The sequence below is a fragment of the Chelonia mydas genome, chromosome 20 (genome assembly GCF_015237465.2).
Source record: "Chelonia mydas isolate rCheMyd1 chromosome 20, rCheMyd1.pri.v2, whole genome shotgun sequence".
Lineage (NCBI taxonomy): Eukaryota > Metazoa > Chordata > Testudines > Cheloniidae > Chelonia > Chelonia mydas.
In genome coordinates, this window is record NC_051260.2 from 1441885 (window position 1) to 1467148 (window position 25264).

Genomic DNA, 25264 nt, shown 5'->3' on the forward strand with positions numbered 1-25264 from the left:
ACAACTCAGAAAGGCTGACTGGGGCAGGCAGGCAGGGCAGGCACATGGGGCTGATGCAGCTAGAGGGAAGCCAGGGAGTCAGCTCCGTGGATGGAAACAGGAAGCGTCTCTAGGCCCTTTAGGAGGCAGCAGGACGTAAGCTGGCTCCTGCTCTTGGCTTCCGTGCTATTTTGTGGCAGACTAAGAGGAAGCACTTTCCAATCCCGGATTCCATGTGATTGAGCCTGGCTGCTGGGAAGGGGACCTGGGACTTTCCCCTAGCACAAGCGGGGACAGCGAGATACCTGGGGCCTGCCAGGTACTCTCCAGCCTGGGCGGTAAACAGCGCTGCTGCTACTCACCCAGGCAAATCCCTTGGCAATGAATCCCCAGCTGGCAGCTTGGGGGCAGGCGCCGGGGAGTGGCTCTTGCAGGGGCTGGCAGGGTGGCAGCTTTTGTTCTGTAGCCTCCAGAAGAACAGATCTGAACCTGTTTCCAGGGGGTCTCTTCCAGGCCATAACGATCCTGGTCTAGACACTGGAACTGCCGTCCTGGAACACATCAGGGTCTGGCTTGTCCTAGCACCCAGTGCCCTGTGCTATCATGTCCGTAACCGTACAGCGCCTCCTGCTGGACGAGACTGGGACTGGAGTAGCCAGGAGGGGGGTGGTTATTTTAGGGCTGCTCCTCAGCCATGGGACAGGACCCCCTGGTTTGCTGTCTTGCCCCCGCTGCCTGTCTGCTCAGTAACATAGGTCAGCAGGAAAGAGGTGGGGGCTGATGAGGCCCCTGTGAAGACCCCAAAGTCCCCCATGTCCAGCAGGTGAGCAGGAGCCCAGCAGCTGCTGCAGGCCCGGCCTCTCCCAGCAGGAGGCGCTGGTGCCCTGGGCTAAGCCAGACCCTGGAGGGATCGGTGCCCTGTGCCACTCCTGGCCATTTGGTCCTCAAATGCCCCCTCCCCCCATGAGGCCCGCTCCGTGGCTGGGACCGATGGCAAGCGCCTAAGGTGGAAAAAGGAGGGGGAGGCACGAGTGAGCCATGCAGCTGGGGGTGGGGCTGGGGCTGGGGGAAGTCCAGAGATTGCACAGAATGGCTAAGAAATTCCAGGACTCCTGCTTCCTGCGGGTGCTTTTCCCAGCAGGAGGAAATGCGGATATGCTGGAGAGCGAGCCCTTGCCATGCACAGCCATGGAGGGGAGGGGGCAGCTCAGGCTCCGGGCCCCTGTGCTCTGGGAGGCGAGCTGGCTGGGAGCCATGGGGAGACGGGATCCTGCCCTAGACCCCGACGTGGGATCCAAGTACCCCTCACCTCAGCGACAGGTCGGCTCTTGGTTCTTCCCTTCCCGGCCCAGACTCTGTTACGGACTGGATTGGACCTGCCCCAAACAGGGGAAGGGGGGCAGGTGAGGCGAGGGCATAAAACGAAGCAGGGAGGGAGAGGATTTGGCCTCTCTTCATATAATTAAACCCATGCCAGTTACCATGACAACAGTGCTGCAAAAAACCCACCCCATATTAAAACAATAGTGAAAGAATAACCCCAGTTCCCCCGCTCCCCCGCACAGGTGCATTTACATGGTTACCCCACCCACGGGGCAAGGTGTCCCCGTACCAAGGAACCAAGCCAGCCTGGTGGGGGGCGGGGATGGATGGGGTGGGGGGCCAAGAGCAGAGCTGCCTCACGCCCCAGCGTACTGGTCTCCCCAGCTTGATCTTTACACCGGGGCAGTGGACAAGGTGACTAACCATGAAGGGTCTGACTGTGACGTGGGTGCCTGCGAAGTGGGAACTCACCTAAGACCCCCCAAACCCATTCCGCACCCCGGGCAGGGACGACTTTGGGTCACTCCTGACCTGGGGCTGGGGTCAGGAGTGACCCTGTGCCCCATTCCCCACCCCCGTGAGCCAGCCCGTCTGAACCCAAGGCTGCTCGCTGCCTGGCAGGGGAATGCCTGACACCTGGTTTGCCAGCTCCAGCCCTGCCTGCCGGGGGCTCAGCGCAGAAGGGGGCTGAGTGGGTTCCTAGTGCTTTGCAGGGCCAGCCAGCGACAGCCACCAGTATTGTTAATAACGGACACAGCCGAGCCCCGGCCTCAAACCCACCTGCCTCCCTCTCTGGGCTTCATGGCTCTCAGCTGCAGGACAGCCTGGGCCCCTGAATCTCCCCCCCCCGCCCCACACACACTATGAGACACCCCCCCCCCCGCCCCATTCTGCATGGGCACTGTGCTTTCTGCTGGCTGTCCTTTGTCAAGCACCTGCAATGCCAAAGCAGCCACTTGATTGGGACAGGGCTGTGGGGTGGAGAGGCGCATGGCCGGGGGTAGGGTGACCGGATCTCCCGATTTTATAGGGACAGTCCTGACTTTGGGGTCTTTTTCTTATATAGGCTCCTATTACCCCCCACCCCCATCCTGACTTTTCACATTTGCTGTCTGGTCACCCTAGCTGGGGGGCCCTTACAGACATCTCTGTAGGGCGCGAGAGACGCTGATCCCCCTTGAGAGAGGAGATATGCCTCCCCCAAGGTTACAGCGTGAGCCAATGGCCGAGCCTTGAGTAGAACCCAGGAGTCCTGGTTCCTGCCCCTCTTCTAACCACTAGACACAGCTCCCTTCCCAGAGCAGGGTACAGAATCCTCTGCTCTAACCACCGGACAGCATTCCCCTACCAAAGCATGGGAAAGAGAACCCAGGAGTCCTGGCTCCCTGCTCTGACTTGCTAGCCCAGGCTCCTTCCCACCAGGGAGCTCTGGAACTGGACACTACTGATATTTTTGGATCCTTGGCCCCTGCTGGCGTCTGCCCTGGCCGGGAGCCCTCTGTGCCCATGGTGGAGCTGGCAGTGCCCGGGATGTGGAGCTGTGCTCTGCAAGGCTTGGCACTGGGCTGGTTCCAGCAGCAGCTGGTGCTGACGCCCCAGAGCTGGGTACCAGGGCTCCCAGGGCCACCATGGGAACAGGCTCCACCCAAGAAGAGGAAGAGGCTGGCAGCATGCGAGGGGAGTGGCAGGTGGGGGAGGGATGTCCAGGGGGGCTGGACAGGACAGTGTGTGTCCAGGGGGAGGGCGGGGTTGCAAGTGCAGGGACGCCCACAGGTGAGAAAGGGGCCTGGAGCCAGGGGGGTCAGGGGGCATGTGCAAGGGGTCAGGGAAGTGTTTCCTCCTCCCTCTCCTGTCCTCCCTCTCCCTCTCCCCTGAAATCCCCTTCCCCACCCGCCACCCTTCACTAACCCCTCCCCTGCAATCCCCTTCCCCAACCCCCTCCCCCACTAACCCCTCCCCCGCAATCCCCTTCCCCACCCGCCACCCCCCACTAACCCTTCCCCCACTATTCCCTTCCCCAACCCCCTCCCCCACTAACCCCTCCCCTGCAATCCCCTTCCCCAACCCCCTCCCCCACTAACCCCTCCCCCGCAATCCCCTTCCCCACCCGCCACCCCCCACTAACCCTTCCCCCACTATCCCCTTCCCCAACCCCCTCCCCCACTATCCCCTCCCCCCACTATCCCCTCCCCCAACTCCCTCCCCCAACCCCCTCCCCCACTAACCCCTCCCCTGCAATCCCCTTCCCCAACCCCCTCCCCCCACTATCCCCTTCCCCAACCCCTCCCCCCACTATCCCCTCCCCCAACCCCCTCCCCCCACTATCCCCTTCCCCAACCCCCTCCCCCACTAACCCCTCCCCCGCAATCCCCTTCCCCACCCGCCACCCCCCACTAACCCTTCCCCCACTATCCCCTTCCCCAACCCCCTCCCCCACTATTCCCTTCCCCAACCCCCTCCCCCACTAACCCCTCCCCCGCAATCCCCTTCCCCACCCGCCACCCCCCACTAACCCTTCCCCCACTATCCCCTTCCCCAACCCCCTCCCCCACTAACCCTTCCCCAACTATCCCCTCCCCCAACCCCCTCCCCCACTAACCCCTCCCCTGCAATCCCCTCCCCCCACCAACCCCCTCCCCTGCAATCCCCTTCCCCTGCGCTCCCCTCCCCCCGCTCCCAGCAGTCGCCGCGCCCGCCGGGACCTCCAGGCGCAGGGGTCGCTGTCTCCCGCCCGGGGCCTCCCTCTTCCCCAGAGCGGCCGCTCGTCAGCGCCGGTGCCTCAGGGGCCGCCCCCTCCAACGGAAGCGGCTGTTGCTAGGAGACGGGGGACTCGACTTGCTGCAGGGTGGGAGGAGCAAGAGGTACCGCGGGGAGGGGCCCCTGGGGGCAGGGGGTTGTGGGGGGGGGGCCCTGGGGGGCACCGAGGGGGGAGGGGGGCCCTGGGGGGCACCGAGGGAGGAGGGGGCCGTGGGGGGAGGGGGGCCCTGGGGGGCACCAAGGGAGGAGGGGGCCGTGGGGGGCACCAAGGGGGGAGGGGGCCATGCGGGGAGGGGGCCCCTGGGGGCAGGGGGCCGTGGGGGGCACCAAGGGGGGAGGGGGCCGTCTGCAGGGGGAGGGAGGGTCCTGTGCTGGGTGGGGGGCACCCCCTTGGCAGCATCTCACCGGGCTCCCCCCCAGCCCAGCAGCCATGCCGAAGAAGGGGCGCAAGGCGGCCCCCCTGAGCGAGGAGGAGCGCTTGCTGCTGATGCAGCAGAAGATGCTGGCGGAGGAGGAGCTGAGCAAGAAGAAGGAGGACATGCTCACCCAGTTCCTGAAGGCGAGGCCCGGGGGCAGGCGGGGCGCCCCGCTCCAGGGCCCGGCCGCTCATCCCAGCTTCGTGCCAGCTGCCAATTGCCCCTGGGCGCCGAGCTGGAACCTGGAGCTGGGCAGGATAGTGGCCGGGGGGGGGGGGGGAGGCATTTGACAGAAAATGTTGACTTTGGGGCCAAAATCAAAATCCTACAATTTTGCTTCTGAAACACTCCCCCCCGCCCCCAGTGCTCAAGGGAGCTGTCGTTCCGGTGCCTCGTTCTCCCGCGTGAGCTGGGCTTTCCCCTCGTAACGCGGAACCAGCGTGGTACGTGATGGGTGTCCCCGTCAGTCCTTCTGGCGCACGCTGCTGGGAGATGGCGAAGTCTCTGGAGCTTGCACAGCGCTTTGGCCTGCAGGTTCCGCTTGAGCTAGTTAGATACCTGTAGGTCAGGGGTTCTCAAACTGGAGGTCAGGACCCCTCAGGGGGTCACGAGATTATTACATGGGGGGTCGTGAGCTGTCAGCCTCTACCCCAAATCTTGCTTTGCCACCAGCATTTATATTGGTGTTAAATCTATAAAAAAGTGTTTTTAATTTATAAGGGGGAGTTACACGCAGAGGACTGCTCTGTGAAAGGGGTGACCAGTAGAAAAGTTAGAGAAGCACGCTGTAGGTGGTTGGCATGTGCTCCCAACCAGCCCCTGTAACCTTGTGACCCACCCCGCAGGACAAGCTGGCGAAGGAGGAGCATAACAGCACCCTCAACATGAATAAAATCAACCTGCAATGGCGCACAGTGCTGCGGGAAGTCAAGGCCAGAGAACTGCGCAAGGACATCGAGATCCTGAGCCAGACCTTTGAGCGGGTGGTGGACTGCAAGGACAGCGTCATCCGAGTAAGCAGCGGGGGTCCCGGCTGGATGAGCTGGGAGGGGGGCGTAGCTCTGTGGGCCCATGAACAGGGCTGGAAGAGTGGCTAGCAATGCCCCCCAAGGGGAGGAAGTGCTGCAGGAGAGCGAACACCCTCAAACCAGGGTTCCATGCACCCTGCAGCCCTTGCTGCCGCTGAGCTCGCTGGGGTAGCTGCACTCGGAGGCTCTGGGGCTGGCGCTGCAGTGCCCAAGCGTTCTCTGTCGTCCCTACAGTCGCTGGCCAGGGACCTGTCCGAGGCAGAGGCGCAGTACACTCATGCCCTGTGCAGCCACCTGCACAACATCGACCAGTTGCTGCAGCTCCAGCGGTGCCGCCTCGGGTACCTGGATGAGGATTACAACACTGAGCTGGAGGCCCTGAAGAAGGAGTTTGAGACAGAAAGGTACCGGGGCAGGGGGAAGGATTGCCTGCTTTGGGGGAGGACACAGGCAGGCAAGTGATAAACACAGGGATGGGGAGGCAGCTTGATGGCGCCCCAGAGCCATGAGCCCTCATCCCTGGCCACGAGGCTCTTGTGCTGAGCCCCAGCTGCAGCCCCACTGTGGAGCAGCTCCCCAAAGCTCTCTGCGTAGCCATCAGCTCCAAGGACCATCAGCTGCTCTCCCTTCCCCTCCGCGTGCCATGCTGGCTTAGCCCTGGCGGCTCACCTGCGGCTTCCCCAGGAGGATGATCATCGAGCACCATGACAAGGAGAGCCGCTACCTGCGGGACGTGCTGCTGGCCCTGGAGCAGAACTTCAGTGAGAGCGAGTACGAGGCCAAGCTGGACTTCCAGAGCACCAGGGACGACGTCAAGAACAAGGTCTGGGCTGAGGCTGCTCCATGCCAGCCTGGGGCAGGGGAGGGGCTTGGTGACACCAGCCTTCCTCTGGTTCTTCAGCCAGCAGCTCGTGGCTGACTCTGGTGAGGAGCCCCTCCTCTTCACACTCTTATGTGTGCAGGGCTTGCTAAGGCACAGGATATGGGCAAGAGTCCATCTCTACCACAAGGTCCTTCCCACTGCCAGCTTAGGGGCTGCTGCCCAGTCCCAGTGGGACCAGAGGCGGGGAGCTCCCCTCCTGAGGTTTGGGTTCCTCCCCTTGGGGTGCGCTCTGCAGGCATGCCTGGCCTGGGGAGTCAGGGGAGGGGAGGCTGGTGGCTCAGGGTGGCTGAGGAGCTAACATACATCTCCCCGCAGAACCTAGAGGAGAAGCACTATCTGCGTGTGCAGCTGGAGGGCACAGTGGAGGAGCTGTGGAAGCGGTTCCAGCAAGCGCTGAAGAACTACACCGAGGCAACAGAGGACCGGAAGATTGCATTTGAGGCCCTCAAGCTGAAGGATGAGAAGAGCTCCAAGGAGATTGAGATGCAGATGAAGAAGCTGCTGAAAATTCAGGTCAGTGAGGCTGCCCCACCCCAAGCCCTGCCTGTAGGGAACAGGCCTTCTTGGGGGGTCATGGGATTCCCTGTGTGCTGAGCTCCTCACTGACTGCTCCGGGTGCCATTTCCCTGCCAGGACTCCATTGGCATCCTGAAGGGCAAGATCGCGGCACACATGCGGGAGGCCGAGGAGCAGAACCGGCACGTGCGAGAGGAGAAGGAGGTCGTGCTCAAGCAGCTGCACAAGCTCAAGAGCCAGATGAACCGGACCAGGGCCAAGGCCAGGAGCAACCTGGCCAAGCTCACCCTGGAGAGCAGCACTGCCCTGAAGAAGCTAAGGGGCATCATAGAAAAGGTAAAGGCCGGAGTTCCCTTAACCCTGCAGGAGAGGCCTCTGTCCTACCCTCCCATGCATACCTGGAGTAGCACTGGCCAAATGCAGCTCACAGCTGCCCCTGTCCAGGACAGACAGCAGACAAGTCCCAGCCCTGCGGCCCGGCTCATGGGAGACTGGCTTCCCCCAAACCCATTGTCCCTTCCTGGCCCCAGGGAAACACTTCTCCTGCCGTCCCTTTGGGTTGTCAACACAGTCCAGCATCCCTCAGGAAAAGCGTCCCTTCCTGGTGTCCAGAGCACGCAGCTGTTCTCCACTGCTCGCCGAGCTGTCCCCAACCGGCCCGCTAAGGCCCCGCTTGCCCCACAGGCAGAGCTCACCCTGAGGCTGGCTGAGATGTGTCGGAAGCTGGAGACCGAGGAGGAGAAGGTGCTGCCATTCTACGCCTCCTCGCTGAGCAGGGAGGAGCAGGAGGAGGTGGAGCATGTCTCCCTGGAGAAGCCTGGGGAGCAGCTGGCCCGGGTAAGGGGTGAAAGTATTTGGCCTGGTCCTGGAGCCCTCCCTCCCCATCAGGGTGCTGAAAGGAGGGCGGGGGCCCAGATGCTGGGGGCGCCAAGGGCAGGCTGGCATAGTTGGTGGAGAGCGTGTGCCATACCAGGTGGCTGGGGAGAAGGTTGCTGAGAACCGTGCACTCTTTAATTGAGGGGACAAGCAGAACTAGATGGGGTGCATTGTGGGAGCTTCCCCCAAACCAGCGCTGCCCCCCCCCCCCAACTCCCCTCTGCCCTTTCCAACTGCAGCTGATGCAGGACTACCTGGGCCTGGAGCACTTCTGGCAAAGGTACAACAAGGTGAAGCTGGAGCAGCTGTCTCTGGAGCGGGAGAAGGCAGTGCTGCGCCAGGAGAACCAGAAGCTGCGCCTGCTCCTCAAGCAGTACCTGGACGGGATCTCGGTGAGCGACGAGGTGCTCAGCCAGCTCAACCCACTGCTCATCCTCAACCACAAGCCCCATGCGCCTGGGCCCGCTGGCAAAGCCCACTGCAAACGGCCCCTTCACAACGTCATCGAGGCTGCCCACGAGGTGCCACACATCCTGTGAGCCGCCCACCTGCCCAGCCCAGGCCACGCTGGGAACTGCGCTCTGCGAGCTGTGGCAGCTCGTGCCTGGTGCGTGCAGCTGGGAGAGTCGGCCGTGAGGAGCAGCGAGCGCTTCCCCAGCGGTGCTGTCCCACTTGCTGGGGAAACTCCATGCCCATAGGAAGCTGCCATTAAAGGGTTGAACTGATCGCAGTGGTGACGCCTGACAGGGAAGTGTAGGGGAGCCGAGGGCCATCCAGGCACGTGGCTCTACCCCAGCGTTGCCAAGGCAGGCTGGTAACCCTGGTGCAGCTCTGCAGCCTCCAGGCCAGGCCCTGCCCCAGGGAAGCACAGCCCTGGGATTGCCTGATCCTGGGAAAGGGCAGGCAGGTGGCCACTGTGTGCAGGATGCCTTCACTCTCCTGCCCTGTCTAAGTCCTGGGAGCTGGCTTGGGCCCAGCCTTGCCCTGCAGGGTTCAAGCTGGTCCTGCTGCTCCAGCCCCCCTTCAGGAGGGGACCAAAGGGCTTCCCCCACACCCTCTTCCCCAGGGACCCTGACAAAAGCAGCCACAGAGCAGGTGCTGACTGTGGGGAGGGGAGGTTTATTTCTTTTTGGCCTTGTTTCTCTTCTCCTCCTTGAGCCTCTTCTTGGCCCCCCGGGAGCTGCTGGCCTTGTGGTAGAGGTGGTAGCCAATCAGGCCCAGCAGAGCCGGGATCAGCCCGATGCAGAGCAGGGGCAGCACGTCATTCGCCAGCTTCTGCCAGTAGCTGGCCCGGGAGAGGCCAACCAGCTCCACGTCGAACTGCAGCACGGCGTCGGCTGGGGAGAGAGGGGGCACAGCTGAGCTGGGCTCCCCCGCACACGTGGCAGAGGTGGGAGTGGTCCTGGCACAGGGCATGTGGTCACTGCCCAAGCTCCTGGGAGGGCACCAGACAGCGCTGCTCCCCCCGAGCAGGGCACCCGCACGCTGCCCTGCCCAGAGCGAACCAGAGGCAGCTGCAGCTCTGGGAAGTCCCAGCCCTGCCACGTCAGCTCTGGCAGCCTCTCCAGGCAGGCCAAGGACTGAAGGGGCTACAGAGCCGAAGCTCCCTCGCTCCTTGGCGGGCCGTGTGGGGCACAAGGTCCAGCTCCGGGGCTGTCCGTCAGCCTGGCACTGAATTCACCAGGGAGCAGAATCTGTAGCAGGTGTTGCTGGGTAACCAGAGAGCTGGGGGGACCTAACAGCAGCCTAGTGCTCTCTGCCCTGGAGGGGGCGGGGGGGCAGGGATGGGACACACCAGGGCATGGCTCTGAGACTCAGGCCAATGAAGGAATTTCCCACGTCCAGCGAGGCTGGGTAGACAAGGAGGCGGCAGTTACCTGGGACAGCAGGCGGGGATCCTCGCTTGCCGTAAGCCAGCTGAGGCGGGATGATCACCCTCCGCTTCTCCCTGCCAGGCAGAGGGAGAGGCACATCAGAGCGAGGGCCCAACCTTCTGCCCTTTGGCAGTGTAGCCACAGCCCTGCCGTTCGCACGCAGCATCCCCTGCCCAAGGCACCCCATCCAGCAGGGAAGTGCGACCACAGCACAGGACCAGAAGTGCCTAATGCCACATCAAACTGAAATTGGGCATGGGTAGAACGTAACCGACAGAGCTGAGCGGTGGGCAGGATGCTGAGGGTACCAGCCTGTGTCTGAGGAGATGGGCCTGGAGGTGTTTGAATAAACAGAACGCGTTCGGGCCGCCTCTCCAAGGCAGCACGTCCAGCAGCAGGTGGTTGGGGGGCACTGGCTCAGTGACTGAGAGCAGCTTCCTGCGAGGTTTCACATCCAGCCCCTGACCCGATCCAGCTCTGGGTGGTCTAGTGTCAGAGCCGAATGCTCATTTCCAAGTGCTTGCAGGCCTGTGGCTAAATCCCAACCAGGTGCACCTGGCTGCAGAAACCCAGTCCGCATGAAGGGAGCTCCTCGCCCCTGCCCCCAGTGGGCAGCCCAGCCCAGAGGGCAGGCAGAGAGCCCCTTCCTGCTCCAGTAGATGAGCACACACCAACAGCCAGGCCCCAGGCCCAGCTTCCTGGAGAGAAAATGCAGATGCAGCAAAGAGCTGGGCCCCCCACCTAGGCTCTGACCTGATTTTTACCATGTTTGTGTCTCCAGCCCCCTGCCCACTCTGCTGATCCAGCCCCATGGGAAGCCCCATACCGGGAGCAGAAGGGGAGTGCCAAGGATCCCCATCTTGTCTATTGCTTTGGCGGAGAGCAGTGACCCAGGATGCCTCTCCCCAGCCACACCACTCTTGCTAGCAAGCCAGAGCCTCACTTACCCAACGCACATGTCTAGCAAGCTTTGCTCCAAGCCTGGGAGGAGGGAAAAACCAAAGAAGAGACACAGATCAGGGGGATTCTCTGAAAGGCTTCCCACCCTCCTGGATGACAGGGCCACTTTGGGATTGCTCATCTTCCCACCCCCTGTCCCAGGAGGCCTCCCTTCCGAGACCCCGACCCCGCTGAGCTCCGGCAGACTCACGGCACCAGGGGTTAAGCCACCGAAAGCTGCAACAATGAGGCAGTGACAGCGCGGGCCGGAGTGCCAGGGAAGTGGGAGCCAGGGGTCTGGAAGGTTCTGATCATTCCGCCGGCTAACGGGAGAAGCCTCCCAATCGGAGCCCGGGCCAAGCCGGGGAATTCCCAATACTCCCCCCCAGGCACCCCCAGAGCCTGCTGAACGTCGACAAGGGCTGGACTTGGGTGGGGGGGAGAGAGATTCTGTCATGCAAACACCAGAGCAAGAGCCAGTGGCCCCTTCACAGACTCACTGCATGGCTGCGGAGAGGCCAGGCAGGGGAACATGTCAGTGCGTTCCAGGGGGCAGCTGGATCGGATCAGTGCAGGGGGCCCATGGGGCACCTGATCCTTCCAGCAGACGCCAACAGAGACCAGCCAGAAGAGACTCCTGCACCTTCCACTGCAATTAGTATGCCAGTAGTGCCTAGAGGCCCCTGGCGCGCCGGGTGCTGTACATGCCCTGACTGAGAGCAGGGGCCCCCATCTTGCTGGGCACTGCACAGGCCCCACCAAGATCGGGGGTGGGTGGGAGGGGAACCACTGCCCAGGACTGGACCAAGATCAGGGGGCCCCCATTGCTGCACAGGCCCTGACTGAGAGAGGGAGGGGGCCCGTCACGCCAGCTGCTGCATCGGCACAAATGGAGACAAAGTCCCGGCCCCAGGAGCTCCGGCTCTGTGCAGACATGGCAAAGGGCGGGAGCCGGGCATGGCTTCTCGCAGGTGGGGGAAAAGGCCCAAAGAGTTTAAGTGACTCGGCCAAGGGCACGCACGCAGTTGATGGCAAAGGCAGGAACAGAGCCCAGATCTCGGGAGGCCCATCGGGGCCCAGGCCAACGTACCAGGGATCACTTGTCTTTTACCCAGCTCCACCTGCAGGGGGTCCCGCGAGAGCGAGGTGTCGATGATCCGCCCATCCTCCAGGCTGCCCTGCGGGGGGACATTGACACACGCGGGTAGCCCCCAGCCCGGGCACCCCGCCGCCAGGCCAGGGCCAGCGGGGGCACAGGGCCCTGGCGGGGAAGCTGCTGAACCCCTGACACGCACACAAAGCGCCCTGCCCCGGAGACACCGGCACCATCCCTAGGCCTCCCCGGGGGGCAGCGGGGACGAGCGGGCACAGCAGGGCAGGGTGCAGACGTGGCAAAGGTGGCAGAAGGGCTGGAGTTCTGCCTTCTGCCGCTCCTGGGAAGGGGGCACAACTTGCAGAACCCCCCCCCCCCCCGACACAGGGGCACTGTCCCATCATCGTCCCCCCAGACACAGGGACACTGTCCCGTTTCCCCCTCCAAGACACTGGGGCCTGTCCCCCTGCCATCCCCACGCCCCAAAGACACAGGAGCAATGTCCTCCCCCCACAAAGACACTGGTGCACTGTCCCGTTCCCACCCCCCGACACAGGGGCACTGTTGTCCCCCCAGCCAAGACACAGGCACAGGGGCACTCCAGCCGGGAGGGGGAGGGGCTCAGTCACATCCCCCCCCCCCGGGGACCCCGGGCACCGCCACGTGTGGAGCTCGGCGGCGCCCTCCCGCGGCCGGCCCCGCCCCGGGAGGGAGGAGCCGCCCCCCCCGTGCTGACGTGTCCTGCGGCTCCCCCCGCGCCCCCGCCTTACCGTGTAGTGAATCTGCACCGTGTCCCCCAGCGCCGAGCGCGCCGCGCAGTCCTCGGGGGGCGCCACCTGCGGGGCGAGCGCAAAGTGGGGGGGTCACAGCTCCGGCCCCGGGGTCCCCCCGTCTCTCCCCGCCCCCCGCGGGCTCAGATACGAGCCCAGCGCCCCGCACCGCACCCCGCCCCCTCACCAGGGTCTCCAGCTGCGGCGCGCGGGGCGGGGTGTCCCCGCCGCTCTCCCCCCGCGCCCAGCGCCCCAGCAGCACCAGCAGGAGGGCGGCCAGGGGGCGCGGCAGCATGGTCAGCGCGGAGCCTGCCCGGGAGCCGCCGGGCCGCGCAGTGTGGGGGGGGGGGGGGGGGCCGCTAGCGCCGCCTGGTGCCTTCCCAGGCCGGGGACTTCATGGCCCCCCCGGCAGCTCCGCCCCCGGCCCGGCCCAGGGACACGTGCGAGTTGAGGCCGCCCCCGCCGCGCACTAACACTGACGTGGAATGTCAACACACCCGCTAGTCCCGGCCCTCACCCTGGCGTCGGGCCCCGGAGTCAGGGCCACACAGGAGCCCTGGGGCGAGGCCAGGCAGCAAGACACCTTGGGGGGGGTCTGGCTCCAAACTCAGGGCCACTGCGTGGGGGGGGAGTTGTGAGCATGGGGAGCCAGACACACACCTGACACACCTAACACATGCACGCCTGACACACTCACACACACACGCACACCTGGCTCACCTGACACACACGTCTGGCACACTTACACACACGCACACCTGGCACACGAACACCTGGCTCACCTAACACACGCAGACCTGGCACACACACACCTAACACACACACCTGGCTCACCTAACACACGCATGTGTTTCTAGAAGGAGGCTGCACCCCCCTATTTGTGAGTGAGCCCTGGGGGTGGGGGGGGCACAGCCCCAGGTTCCAGAGCAAACTCCCCGAGAGAAAACCCCAGGTTTCCCCTGGGGGGGCCCTAGTTCCAGGCAGCAGCCTGGGGCTTCAGCCCTTTCATACCTGCCTGGAGCTGGCTAGGCCGGGACCTGCCTACCGGGAGCAGTGCCTGAGGGGGCGGGGGTCACAGACCACCCCTCAGCAAAGCCCCTCGGCCCAGCGCTCGCCTGATGGGAGTCAGGCGGGGGGGGGGGCAGTGCCCACCTTATAGACTCTCTTCGCAGGGGTGGGGGATTCCCGGGTCGTCTGCAAAACCTGCATTTAGGGCCAAAACTACAGGGCGGGTGTAAATCACCCTCGCTCCTTTGGTGCCGATGGGGCCAGATCCCCAGCAGGTGTAACTCAGCCATACTCCGTGTTGGCGGCCACCCTCCGGCATGGCGCGGGCTCTCCGGCGAAGGCGGTTCTCTGGGGGCTCCCCACCCACAGCATTAGCTGGCACAGAGCCGGGGTGCGGGGTGGTGACGGTTCAGGAGGAGGCCGGGACGGGGTGCGGGTGCAACCACGTCCCCCTTCCTCCTCCCCCAGGGCAGCTCTCCCCCCCCCAACCCGACATACACTTTACCCAGATACAAACAGCTACACAAGGTGCAAAGCCTCTTCCAGAGTGCTCAGCACCCCACTGCTCCCAGCAAACCAGCAGGGAACCCCCCTCCACTGAGAGCAACGGGGCGTTACTGCCCCAGCCACGCCCTGCATCCCTGGCACAGACCCAGCTGCCAGCGTCAGGCTTTGGGTAGCCTGGGCCTTACAGCAGGGTGGTGATGGGTGGTAGGGAGGGTTCCCGTTGAGTTGCCCAGCTGCGCTAACTCCACGGCTTTGGCCCCTGGGCTCGGCGAAGGGCAGGGGCAGGGGGCAGAAAGCAGGGGTTTGGTTTCTGAGGGGAGAAGACGCACGAGCCCCCTTTGCCGTATGAGAAGCAGCGTCTTGGTCACAGCGGGAGCGGGGCTGGTAGTCGGAGCGACAGCGTTGCTGACCCCGGCCATGGGATCACCAGGCTCCCAGCAGGTGCCGTTTCTCTGAAAGCCCCAGTTCCCGGCCTCTGCCGCCTTTGGTTTTGTCGAAGTTGATGGTCAGCTGAACAGAGCTGGCTACGTGAACCCTGCGGGCCCAGCGAGTGGGCCGTGAGGACAGAGACCCCGCGTTTATTGCGCGTTAAATCTCACGCGTGCTTCGGGGCCGAGCCCTGGCAGTACGGCACAGGGCAGCGGCCCGGGTGCAGGCAGGCTGTCCCAGAGCACCCCCTTGTGGCCAGGCAGGGCACCCAGCAGCCCTATCTTGACTGCCCTCCACCCAGGGTATCATCCGCGAGAACAACTACCGCAAGGAGCTGTGCCTGGCTGCTCTGCCCGCGCAGCGCCATCCTGCCGAGCCAGAAGCCAGTGGTGGTGAAGAAGAAGAGAACCCAGGCTACCAAGATGGTGTGGATGGCTCGCATGTCCCAGTAAAGGGTTCAAACCAGAAAAAATAAAATAAAATAAACAAGTCCAAGCAGGTTTTCAGGTATCGAAGTGCATCCCCTTTGGTGGGGTCTCCTTCACAAACTGGAAATGGCCAACGAAGAACAAACAAAAGACCTTCATCCTCGCAGGGAGACAGAGTCAGTCCCTGGCCCTTCACCAGCAGGGTCTGCTCAGTTCAGCTCCCTTCCCCGGACTCCAGTCTCTTGCCACCAGCTGGTCAGAATCCTGCTCCCGCGCCAGCTGTCTGCGGAGACCTGCCAGCTGCAGCTGTTCTCCAGGACAGCCCATAGCTCCTGCCAGCCTGGGCGTCCTGCCACTGTTTCCAAGCAAGCGCCCTTTGCTGGGAACAGGCCTCCCTGGTGTTCTCCCTGCAGGAATCTAGGTGTGCACCGTCCAGGGCCCCTGCTCCGCGGGGCACAGCACCTTCTTTCCGCGGCCACAGCTAAGCTATGGGGACGACCGCTGCAGCACCGCTGCTTCCTGGAGTGGCAAAAGGGGCGTTTCCATCCGCGTAGGTAGCCCACCGCTCTGAGCAGCGATAGAAATTCTTCCACCAGCCTGGCTGGAGCTACACCAGGGGCCTCTACTGACCTAATCTTTGAGCATAGACTAGGCCTAGGAGAGCCATGTGTCTAGAAACAGCTTTGCCTTGGCAGCAGGCCCCCTAACGATCCTCTGGTCACCCAGCTCCAGGGGCTCATTTGCCAATTAACCAGGAAGTGGCCACCTGGGGAGTGAGTTACCCCCAAGCAGGCCCTCAGGAGAGAGTAACAGGAGGACTGGACCCTGACCTCCCTTAGTGAGACCAGCCTGCTGGGTTCTGTGCCCTGCTCTGAGAGAGGAGTGGGGTCTAGTGGTTAGAGCAGGGGGGGCTGAGTGCTAGGACTCCTGGGTTCTGTGCCCTGCTCTGGGAGGGGAGTGGGGTCTAGTGGTTAGAGCCGGGAGGGGAGGGGGGCTTGGGCACCAGGACTCCTGGGTTCTCTGTGAGTGACGCTCTGTGTGTCTTATATTTCTCACAGAAACAGCTTTCAAATTATTAGAATTGGGGGTTACATGCTGGCTCTCCCCCCACCCCCAAGCGCCTCCCAGCCATGGAGGGCGGAAGTGAGCTGGAGCAGAGCGTCTGGGGCAGGCTGAGCGTTAAGGGCACCAAGCTCCCAGCACCGGTAGGTGGCAGCAAATCATCAGAAATTCCTCCCTTTCCATCCGCCCCCTACAGCTGGCGTTCCTAGGGCACTGCTGGGGGGATGCTCGCAGCATCAGCATCTCCACCGGCCTGGACAGGGCACTGCTGCAAACAGGGCATTGAAAGCTTGCTGAGGATTTGACTTGCCAGAGACACAGTCAACCTAACTGCTTGTTTAAGGCCCCTGACCCTAACTGTGTTTTGGGCGCCCGGCTCCCGGCCCTGAGCACCCAGCAGCTGCAGAAGGGGGGCATGAGCTAGTGCTTGGTGCCCAGAACACCGGGGTAAGTCCTTGGCCATGCTGCTGTCCCGTGGGACTCAGCTTCTCCTCCGTGATGGGGCTAACGCTCCCTCCTGCGTCCCAGGGCTGGTTGGAGGCAGGGACAGCATCTCACACCGTGTCCGGGCAACTCATGGCACGACGGGGCCCATGAGCTCAGCCGGGCCCCCCAGATGCTACTGGAAGAGCTCGAGTCTGACGGGAGAAATCCCCCACCAGAAAGGAAGGCCTGGTGCCGGTGTGGCTGAGCTGGGGCCCAGTGGTCAGTCCATTTCCGCTGCGCACACAGCCCCAGCTGGCAGGGCTGGCGAGAGGCGGGTCCCGTCATCTGCAGGGCCGGGGCCAGGGCGGGATCTCCGTCTCCTGTGCTCTCTGGTGTGCGGGACAGGCCGTAGAGTGTGTGAGATGTTGCAGCGTGTGGGTCTGGCCCAGCAGGGCCCACGCCTGGGTCAGGGGTCCAGCCCCACCAGAGTGCACATCCGCCCATTTGGTGACTTAACGGTGCCCTTGAGAGATGGGGCCTCGCTGAGCCAAGGCCTGATGCCACACAGCCGTGGGCCAGCTTGAAGAACGCTGGACTAGCTGAAGGGGGCCAAGCTGCCCAGTGTGGACGCAGCTCGGCGTGGATATGGTCACGCTGGCTGTTCCTGTCTGGAGAAGGACCCTCTGCCTCGCTTGGACTGTGGCCACACAAGGGGTGGGATGGGCTCACACACTTGGTAACAGTCACCCCCAGCCACCATGAGCTGCCGAGTCTGAGGGACCCTGGCGTGGCCAGCGTGTCAGGCCCAGCGTGTGCTCTGATGGGGCCGTGCAGCCTGCGTTCACGCTGTGGAGGGGCAGCGCCCAGGGCCCTACTCAGGGGGGCACCAGGAGCTGTACAAGCGTTTCCAGCTGCCCCTCTCACCAGGAACAGCCCCGCAGCCCCAGCGAGCTGCAGCAGCCAGTCGTCCCGCTCAGCAGTGCCAGCGCTGGGCACTGCCTGGAGTGTGGGGCTGTGTGACGCAGTGGGGGAGTTTCTTGTGTTTCCTTGTTTCCTATGGGGGATTTTCTTGGTTTTCCTATGGTTTGCATGCAGAGGGGGTGGGACTCAGTTTCCCTAGGTGCTACGGGTTTAACGAGGTGAGGGGAGAGGCAGTTTGTTGTCACAGAGGACCGGGGAGGGAACTTGGGACCCCAGCCATTGGCGTGGAGAACAGAGACCCCCAGCGACTGGTGACCGGAGGCCCAGCTCAGGAGTCCCTGCCGGGTCTGGCCAGTGGGAGGACAATGGGTTGTAAAGAGAGGAGAGGGGGCCCAGGTGACCCTGTTTATGCCCTGTTTACCTGGAGAGAAGACAATGGACAGAGGCGGGCTTGGGGCCGGTGCCATCAGATGCCCAGCTGGGAAGCAGGGGGGCTCTGGGCTCGAGGGAGGGCACAGGGGAGACTGGGATGTGCGGTGCTGGGGGAGGAGGCCCGGGGAGTTTCTGGGGCTGGGTTCAACGCTCAGTAAATCCTCCTGTTTTATGCCAGCTGAGAGTCACTCCGGTCTAGAGAACAGGGGTGGAGGCCAGAGCAAGGGGACTCCCTGAGGGGGCCCATGGCAGAGACAGGTGTGCTAAGGCTCCGAGAGGTGGGGCTCCAGGAGGTGGAGGGGCTTAACCCCAAGAGAGTGTGGCCCCCTGGGGAGAAGGGCTGTCGCACGGAAAGGGGCACCCCCCCACGGACCGCACGGGGCTGAGTGGGCACCATGTGAGTCCATGACAATGGGCTGGGCTGAGGAGCCGGCTCGGCTGAGGGCTCGTGCTCCGGCCTGTGGACGTGGCCTTTGCTGGGCCGAGCAGCGCCCGGCTGGGTCAGGGGCTGGCTGGGAGCTTGCCGGTCTCCCCGCGGCACGGGGGCGTGGGGCCACCCAGCAGCACGGCAGGGGGACAGAGCGTGGGCTGGGCTGTGGGGCTGGCTCCCAGGGCGACGGGATCGGCACGCCAGCTATTCCCCCGCCTGGACGCTGCTCCCATTGTCTGGGCCACGCCTGTCATTCCCCGGCCGGCCCCGCCACCTGCACCCACATACCAGGCCCCGTTGCCGTGCTTTGGCGAAGACGGGCTGGCGGCTCGGGCCGTAAGGCTGCAATGGGATTACGGGGGCTGGGGCCCCTCCCCTGCCCAGAGACAATGTGAGATGGATGGGCTGGTGGGAAACCGGCACCAGCCTCCAGCCCGGGAGCGGGGAGGGGGAGGCTCCGGCTGTAGGGCCCCAGCAGACGCCTGAGCAAAGGCTGCTCCTGCGTGGGACACAGGATTGGGCCCTGTCACCTCACAGCTGCTGCAGCCAGGGCTTATTCTAAAGCGCCAGCAGCAAAGGAGGCGTCCCGGCTCCCAGCCCCCACGACCCCCCTCCCCTCCCAGAGCCGGGGATGGAACCCAGGAGTCCCGGCTCCCAGGTCCCAGCCCCCACGACCCCACTGCCCTCCCAGAGCCGGGGATGGAACCCAGGAGTCCTGGCTCCTGGCCCCCTGCTCTAACCATCTGCTTAGGGCACTGGGGATTTTGAGGGACAGCAATAGATCTGGGGAGCATTGAGTGGGGGGGACTGATTGGCAGACCCTACAGATGTGTCCCCCCACCCAGGCCCCAGGCATGTGACCCCCCTGAACCCCCCACCCAGCGTTCCCTCCCCAGCACCCTGGGCTGAAACCCCAGCCCCTGAGTGAAGAGCCAGCCCACCCACCCCCATTCCCCCATCACTTACCCCATGGGGCACGATGCTCCTTGAGTCAGACTAGCAGGGCTCAGGCCTGGTGCTCCTGGCCACTGTGACGCAGCAGGGAGGGGGGAGTGTTGACCTGGGAATGTGGCAGGGGAGTTTCACTGGGGATGGGAGACCTGAGAGCCTGTCACCTGAGCCAGGAGGGGGAGGGGGAGGTAACACCTCTGCCCAGGAATGTGGACAGAGGCTGCAGGAGGGAGCCTGCTGGGGGGGGTTAGTTTCAGTTTGGGGCTGGGTGGTGGAACGCCGGGAACCCCAGGGCTGGGGTCTAAGCTCCCTGCCCCCCAGAAGGACTTGACTGAGGGGTCCTGGTTGTACCCACAAGCTCTGTTTTAGACTGTGTTCCTATTGTCCAATAAACCTCCTGTTTTACTGGCTGGCTGAGAGTCTCAGTGAATCCCAGGAAGAGGGGTGCAGGGCCTGGACTCCCCCACACTCCATGACAACTGGTGGCAGCAGTGGGATGTACTGCACCCCGTGAACGGCGCTTCCTGCAGTAAGTGACTGGGGAAGAGTAAAACGAAGGGGGATTGACGGGGACCAGGTCTGCTGAAGATTCAGAGAGAGACGGTTTCAGGGGGCGGTTAACCCCTGGGAGTGTCTGACCAGAGAGAAGGACTTTTGCAGTAACAGGGTCCCCCGGGGGATTGCAGCGAGCGGTCCCAGGGGCGGAGGAGTCTGCAGCTCGACCATGGCAAAGAGGTGGTGACCTCAAGAAGGACTGGCACACGAGGGGTTTTTCCTGGAAACCGTGGACAGCTGCCCGGCCTGCGAGTGGCCAGCAGGGAGATGTACGCTAAACGCCTGAAGAGCGACCTGGTGGAGCTGTGCAGGCAGAGGGGGCTGCGCATCGGGAGGTCCACCAAGGAACAGCTGATTGCCCAGTTGGAGGAGAGGGATCGCTTGGATGACCCGATCCCTGTCCCGGAGGGAAGCCGCCCGGCGGACGCAGCGTGGGCCCTGGGGCCTGACCGGACTGGGAGGGGTCAGACTGCTGCCCAGGACATCCCGAGACCCTTCCTACCTATGCCTGGGGGAGGGGTTGGGGGAAGCCCAGCGAATACCGAGGGCACCCTGACCCCGGCAGCCAGCAGGGGATCCTCCCGGCGGAGCTCCCCATCCCTGGAGCGGATGCGGCTGGAATGGGAGAGGGAGATGAAAATGAGGGAGCTGGAGGATCATGAAAAACAACATCAACATGAGCAGGAGGAGAAGGAGAGGGAACGTCAGGAGAAGGAGAGGGAGCATCAGGAGAAGGAGAGGCCACGTAGGCATGAGCAGGAGGAGAAGGAGAAACAGAGACAGCATGAAGAGAAGCAGAGACAGCATGAGCTGGAGCTGGCCAGGCTGAGGAGCAGTGGGGCCCCGGCTGCGGTGAGTGAGGGGGGACCCAAGACTGCAAGGAGCTTTGATAAGTGCTTCCTGGCCCAGCGGAAGGAGGGGGAGGACATCGATAGCTTCCTGACGGCCTTTGAGAATGCCTGCGAGATGCACAGCGTTGACCGTGCAGACAGGCTCCAGTTCCTCACCCCCTTACTGGACCCCAAAGCCGTGGAGGTCTACAGCCGGATGACAGGGGCGGAGGCAGGGGACTACGAACTGTTCAAACAGGCCCTGCTCCGTGAGTTTGGGCTGACCCCCGAGATGTACCGGAGAAGGTTCCGGAGTCAGCGTAAAATGCCTGAGGCCACCTACCTACAACTGGTCAACCGGATGCAGGGATATGCCCGCAAGTGGACAGCGGGGGCCCAAGCTAAAGAGGACCTGCTTGACCTAATCGTACTGGAGCAACTGTATGAACAGTGCCCTTCCGACCTGAGGCTGTGGCTGGTGGACAAAAAGCTCGCGAACCCCCAGCACGCAGGGCAGCTGGCCGACGAGTTTGTGAACAGTCGGTCAGGGGGTAGCCAGGAGGAGTCCCAAAAGAACAGGCCCCCCCCGATGCAGAGAGAGAGTCACCATGGGGCCGCCCAGCGGGGAAATAGGGAGAACCCCCTCCAAAGGGGAACGCCTGGTGTCGGGCCCCTCCGACCCGCTCGAGGGGACCAACGTGACCTGAGCTGCTATCGCTGTGGCCAGAGAGGCCACGTACGGGCCCAGTGCCCCAGGCTCAGGGACAGACTGAGCAGACCCAACCTACCCAGGGTTAACTGGGTAGGGACTCAGCTGGACGAGGGGCAGACGACCCAGGCAAGGGGGGCTACCAGTTTACCACCTGCTAGGGAGGGAAGAGTACCCCCGGCCAGCTCCGCCAGAGGGCGTGAGGCTCTGGACTCAGGGTGCTCGGTTTACAGGGTGGGTGCGGGGCTGTCCCTCCGGAGAGAGTGCCTTGTTCCCCTGGAGGTGGATGGGAGGAAGGTCAATGGATACTGGGATACGGGGGCGGAGGTGATGCTGGCCCGGCCCGAGGTGGTGGCCCCAGATCGGGTGGTGCCCAACACCTACCTGACCCTGACGGGGGTGGGCGGGACCCCATTTAAGGTGCCTGTGGCAAGGGTACACCTGAAATGGGGGACCAAGGAGGGCCCCAAGGATGTGGGGGTACACCACCATTTGCCCACTGAGGTTTTGATGGGGGGCGGGGGACTTAGAAGACTGGCCAAGCAAGCCCCAGACCGCCCTGGTTGTGACCCGTAGCCAGAGCCGGCGAGGGGCACTGCACCCTGACCTTGGGGAGGGTACCACACCAGAGGCGCAGGACCCTACTCTGGTGGGGAGGGAGCGCCGAGGGGCACGGCTCAGAGAGGCTGTGGCCTCAGACCTGGCCACTGAGGGGGAACCGGGCCCCATCCCTTCCCCAGCCGCTGAGTTCCAGGCCGAGTTGAGGAAAGATCCCTCCTTGCGGAAGCTCAGGGACCTGGCCAACCTCAGTGTGGGACGGACCATGAGGAGAGGCTGCCAGGAGAGGTTCCTGTGGGAGAAGGGGTTCCTGTACTGAGAATGGGCTCCCCCAGGGGAAGGGGAGTCCTGTGGGATTAGGAGGCAGCTGGGGGTCCCCCAGAAGTATCGCCGCAAGCTCCTGCACCTGGCCCATGACATCCCCCTCGCAGGGCACCAGGGAATCCGGCGCACCCGGCAGAGGTTGCTACAGAACTTTTACTGGCCCGGGGTCTTTACCACGGTCCGGCAGTATTGCCGATCCTGTGACCCCTGTCAGAGGGTGGGGAAGGCCCGGGACAAGGGGAAAGCAGCTTTGAAACCTTTGCCCATCATAGAGGAGCCTTTCCAGAAGGTGGCCATGGACATCGTGGGGCCTCTCAGCAAGACGACCTGGTCGGGGAAGAAATACATTCTGGTGGTGGTAGATTTCGCCACCCGCTACCCAGAGGCAGTGCCCTTAGCTTCCATTGAAGCAGACACCGTGGCAGATGCGCTCCTGACCATTTTCAGCCGAGTGGGGTTCCCAAGGAAGTCTTGACAGACCAAGGAGCCAACTTCATGTAGGCCCTGCTCTGGTGCTTGTGGGAGAAATGTGGGGTCCGGCACGACTGGGCCTCAGCGTATCACCCCCAGTCCAATGGGCTTGTGGAGAGGTTCAATGGGACGCTAAAGATGATGCTGAAAACCTTTATGAACCAGCACCCGCAGGATTGGGACAAGTACTTACCTCACCTGCTGTTCGCGTACAGGGAGGTGCCCCAGGAGTCGACCGGATTTTCGCCTTTCGAACTGTTATATGGAAGGAGGGTGAGGGGCCCCCTGGACCTGATGAGAGACGAGCGGGAGGGGAAGGCCACTCCCGATGGAGAGTCAGTGGTGGAGTATGTCCTGATCTTCCGAGAGAGACTGGCTGAACTCATGGGCCTGGCCAGGGAGAATCTGGCCAGAGCCCAGAGGAAGCAGAAGGTCTGGTATGACCGCACGGCGCGGGCCCGGGCCTACGCCACCGGGGATCAGGTGATGGTTCTCATCCCCATGAGAAAGAACAAACTACAGGCCGCCTGGGAGGGCCCTTTCAAGGTCGTCAAGCAGCTCAATGAGGTAAACTATGTGGTGGAGCTGTCTAACCGGGCGCACCACCGCTGGGTGTACCATGTGAATATGATGAAGCCATATTATGCCAGGGGGAATGTGGTGTTGGCCGTGTGTGGACAGGAGGAGGAGCAGGGAGATGACCCTTTAGTAGATCTATTCCCTGGGACCAGAGCTGGTTCCCCCCTGGAAACAATTCCCCTCTCGGATCAGCTAACCCCTGCCCAGCAAGCTGAGGTCAGGGGGGGTACTGCATCCGTACCGACAGCTGTTTTCCAACCAGCCTGGACGCACTAATCTGACTGTCCACCGGGTGCAGACAGGGTCACACCCACCGATAAGATGCTCCCCCTTCCGAGTCACAGGGAAAACTGCTCAGGACCTGGAAAGAGAGGTCCGGGACATGCTGGCTTTGGGGGTGATCCAGCCATCGGCCAGCCCTTGGGCCTTGCCAGTGATGCTGGTCCCCAAAAAGGACGGGTCGGTCCGGTTCTGTGTGGACTATCGGAAGCTCAATGCCATCACTGTATCTGATGCCTACCCTGTGCCCAGGCCTAATGAGCTCCTAGACAAGCTGGGAGGAGCTCGGTACCTCACCACCATGGACCTTACAAAGGGCTACTGGCAAGTGCCGCTGGATGCAGATGCCTGGCTGAAATCGGCCTTTATCACCCCTCTGGGGCTCTATGAGTTCCTGACCCTGCCTTTCGGCCTCAAGGGAGCGCCGGCCACCTTCCAGCGCCTGGTGGACCAGCTCCTGAGGGGGATGGAGAGTTTTGCCGTGGCATATATTGATGACATCTGTGTCTTTAGCCAGACCTGGGAGGACCACGTGTCCCAGGTTAGACAAGTGCTGGACCGACTCCAGGGGGCTGGGCTGACTGTCAAAGCGGAGAAGTGCAAGGTGGGGATGGCTGAAGTATCTTACCTGGGCCATCGGGTGGGGAGCGGCCGCCTAAAGCCGGAACCGGCCAAGGTGGAGGTGATCAGAGACTGGCCCGCTCCCCACACCAAAAAGCAGGTCCAAGCCTTTATTGGGATGGCAGGATACTATCGAAGTTTTGTGCCCCGCTTTAGCGCCATCGCCACCCCCATCACTGAGCTATGCAAGAAGGGGAAGCCAGACAAGGTGGTCTGGACCGAGCAGTGCCAGGAGGCTTTCCGGGCGCTGAAGGAGGCTCTGGTCAGTGGCCCAGTTCTGGCAAACCCAGACTTTGACAAGCCCTTTGTGGTGTTCACCGACGCCTCAGACACGGGACTGGGGGCGGTGTTTATGCAGGAGGATGAAAAGGGGGAGACACACCCCATCGTGTACCTGAGCAAGAAGTTGCTACCCCGGGAGCAACACTACGCGGCCATTGAGAAGGAGTGCCTGGCCATGGTGTGGGCCCTCAAGAAACTAGAGCCCTATCTCTTCGGGCGACACTTCACCGTCTACACCGACCACTCTCCCCCGACCTGGCTGCACCAGATGAAAGGAGCCAACGCCAAGCTCCTGAGGTGGAGCCTGCTCCTGCAGGATTACGACATGGACGTGGTCCACGTGAAGGGAAGTGCCAACCTGATAGCGGATGCGCTGTCCCGGAGAGGGGGCCCCGAACTTCCCCAGGTCACGGGTCACAGTGGCCCCGCTCAGTTCAGTCTCGAAGGGGGGAGAGATGTGACGATGTGACGCAGCAGGGAGGGGGGAGTGTTGACCTGGGAATGTGCCCTGGGGAGGGGAGACCTGAGAGCCTGTTACCTGAGCCAGGAGAGGGAGGGGGAGGTGACACCTCTGCCCGGGAATGTGAACAGAGGCTGCAGGAGGGAGCCTGCTGGGGGGGTTTAGTTTCAGTTTGGTGCTGGGTGGGGGAACGCAGGGAACCCCAGGGCTGGGGTCTGAGCTCCCTGCCCCCACCCCCCAGAAGGACTGGACTGAGGGGTCCTGGGTGTACCCACAAGCTCTGGTTTAGACTGTGTTCCTATTGTCCAATAAACCTTCCGCTTTACTGGCTGGCTGAGAGTCATGGTGAATCCCAGGAAGAGGGGTGCAGGCCCCAGACTCCCCCACACTCCATGACAGCCACCGCCCCAGTGCATGTTCCTGCAGGATGGAGGGATCCAGGGCAGCTGCTGGACTCCAACTGCCCTGGCTTGTGGGGGAAAGGGGGGGGTTTCTATCTCTGCCCTCCCATGCCCCCCACCCCCCACTTTGCTCCCCTAGTGCTGGCC

General features: G+C 63.2%; 2 protein-coding genes across 4 annotated transcripts; one reads left to right on the top strand and one right to left on the bottom strand.

The window, feature by feature from the left end:
* Positions 1-3982: 3982 nt before the first annotated feature.
* Positions 3983-8757, top strand: CCDC65 (coiled-coil domain containing 65). Of its 3 annotated transcripts, none has more exons than XM_043532636.1 (9): positions 3983-4163; positions 4485-4618; positions 5321-5488; positions 5738-5907; positions 6188-6326; positions 6702-6899; positions 7020-7238; positions 7587-7739; positions 8018-8757. In XM_043532636.1, exons 2-9 carry the CDS (start codon positions 4490-4492, stop codon positions 8315-8317), a joined length of 1476 nt encoding a protein of 491 aa, XP_043388571.1. In that variant the 5' UTR covers positions 3983-4163; positions 4485-4489; the 3' UTR covers positions 8318-8757. The 3 variants fall into 3 exon arrangements, with proteins under 3 accessions (XP_043388571.1, XP_043388570.1, XP_037739952.1); XM_043532635.1 differs by having other exon boundaries at positions 4037-4163; positions 4488-4618; XM_037884024.2 differs by having other exon boundaries at positions 4038-4163; positions 4480-4618.
* A 119-nt stretch (positions 8758-8876) lies between these two features.
* On the bottom strand, positions 8877-12843 carry FKBP11 (FKBP prolyl isomerase 11). Its single transcript, XM_037884023.2, has 6 exons — positions 12642-12843; positions 12455-12520; positions 11682-11769; positions 10600-10633; positions 9656-9726; positions 8877-9115 (listed from the first exon to the last, which is right to left on the bottom strand). The coding sequence occupies exons 1-6, from the start codon at positions 12747-12749 to the stop codon at positions 8898-8900; spliced, it is 585 nt and encodes a 194-aa protein (XP_037739951.1). The 5' UTR covers positions 12750-12843; the 3' UTR covers positions 8877-8897.
* Between the last annotated feature and the right edge of the window lie 12421 nt (positions 12844-25264).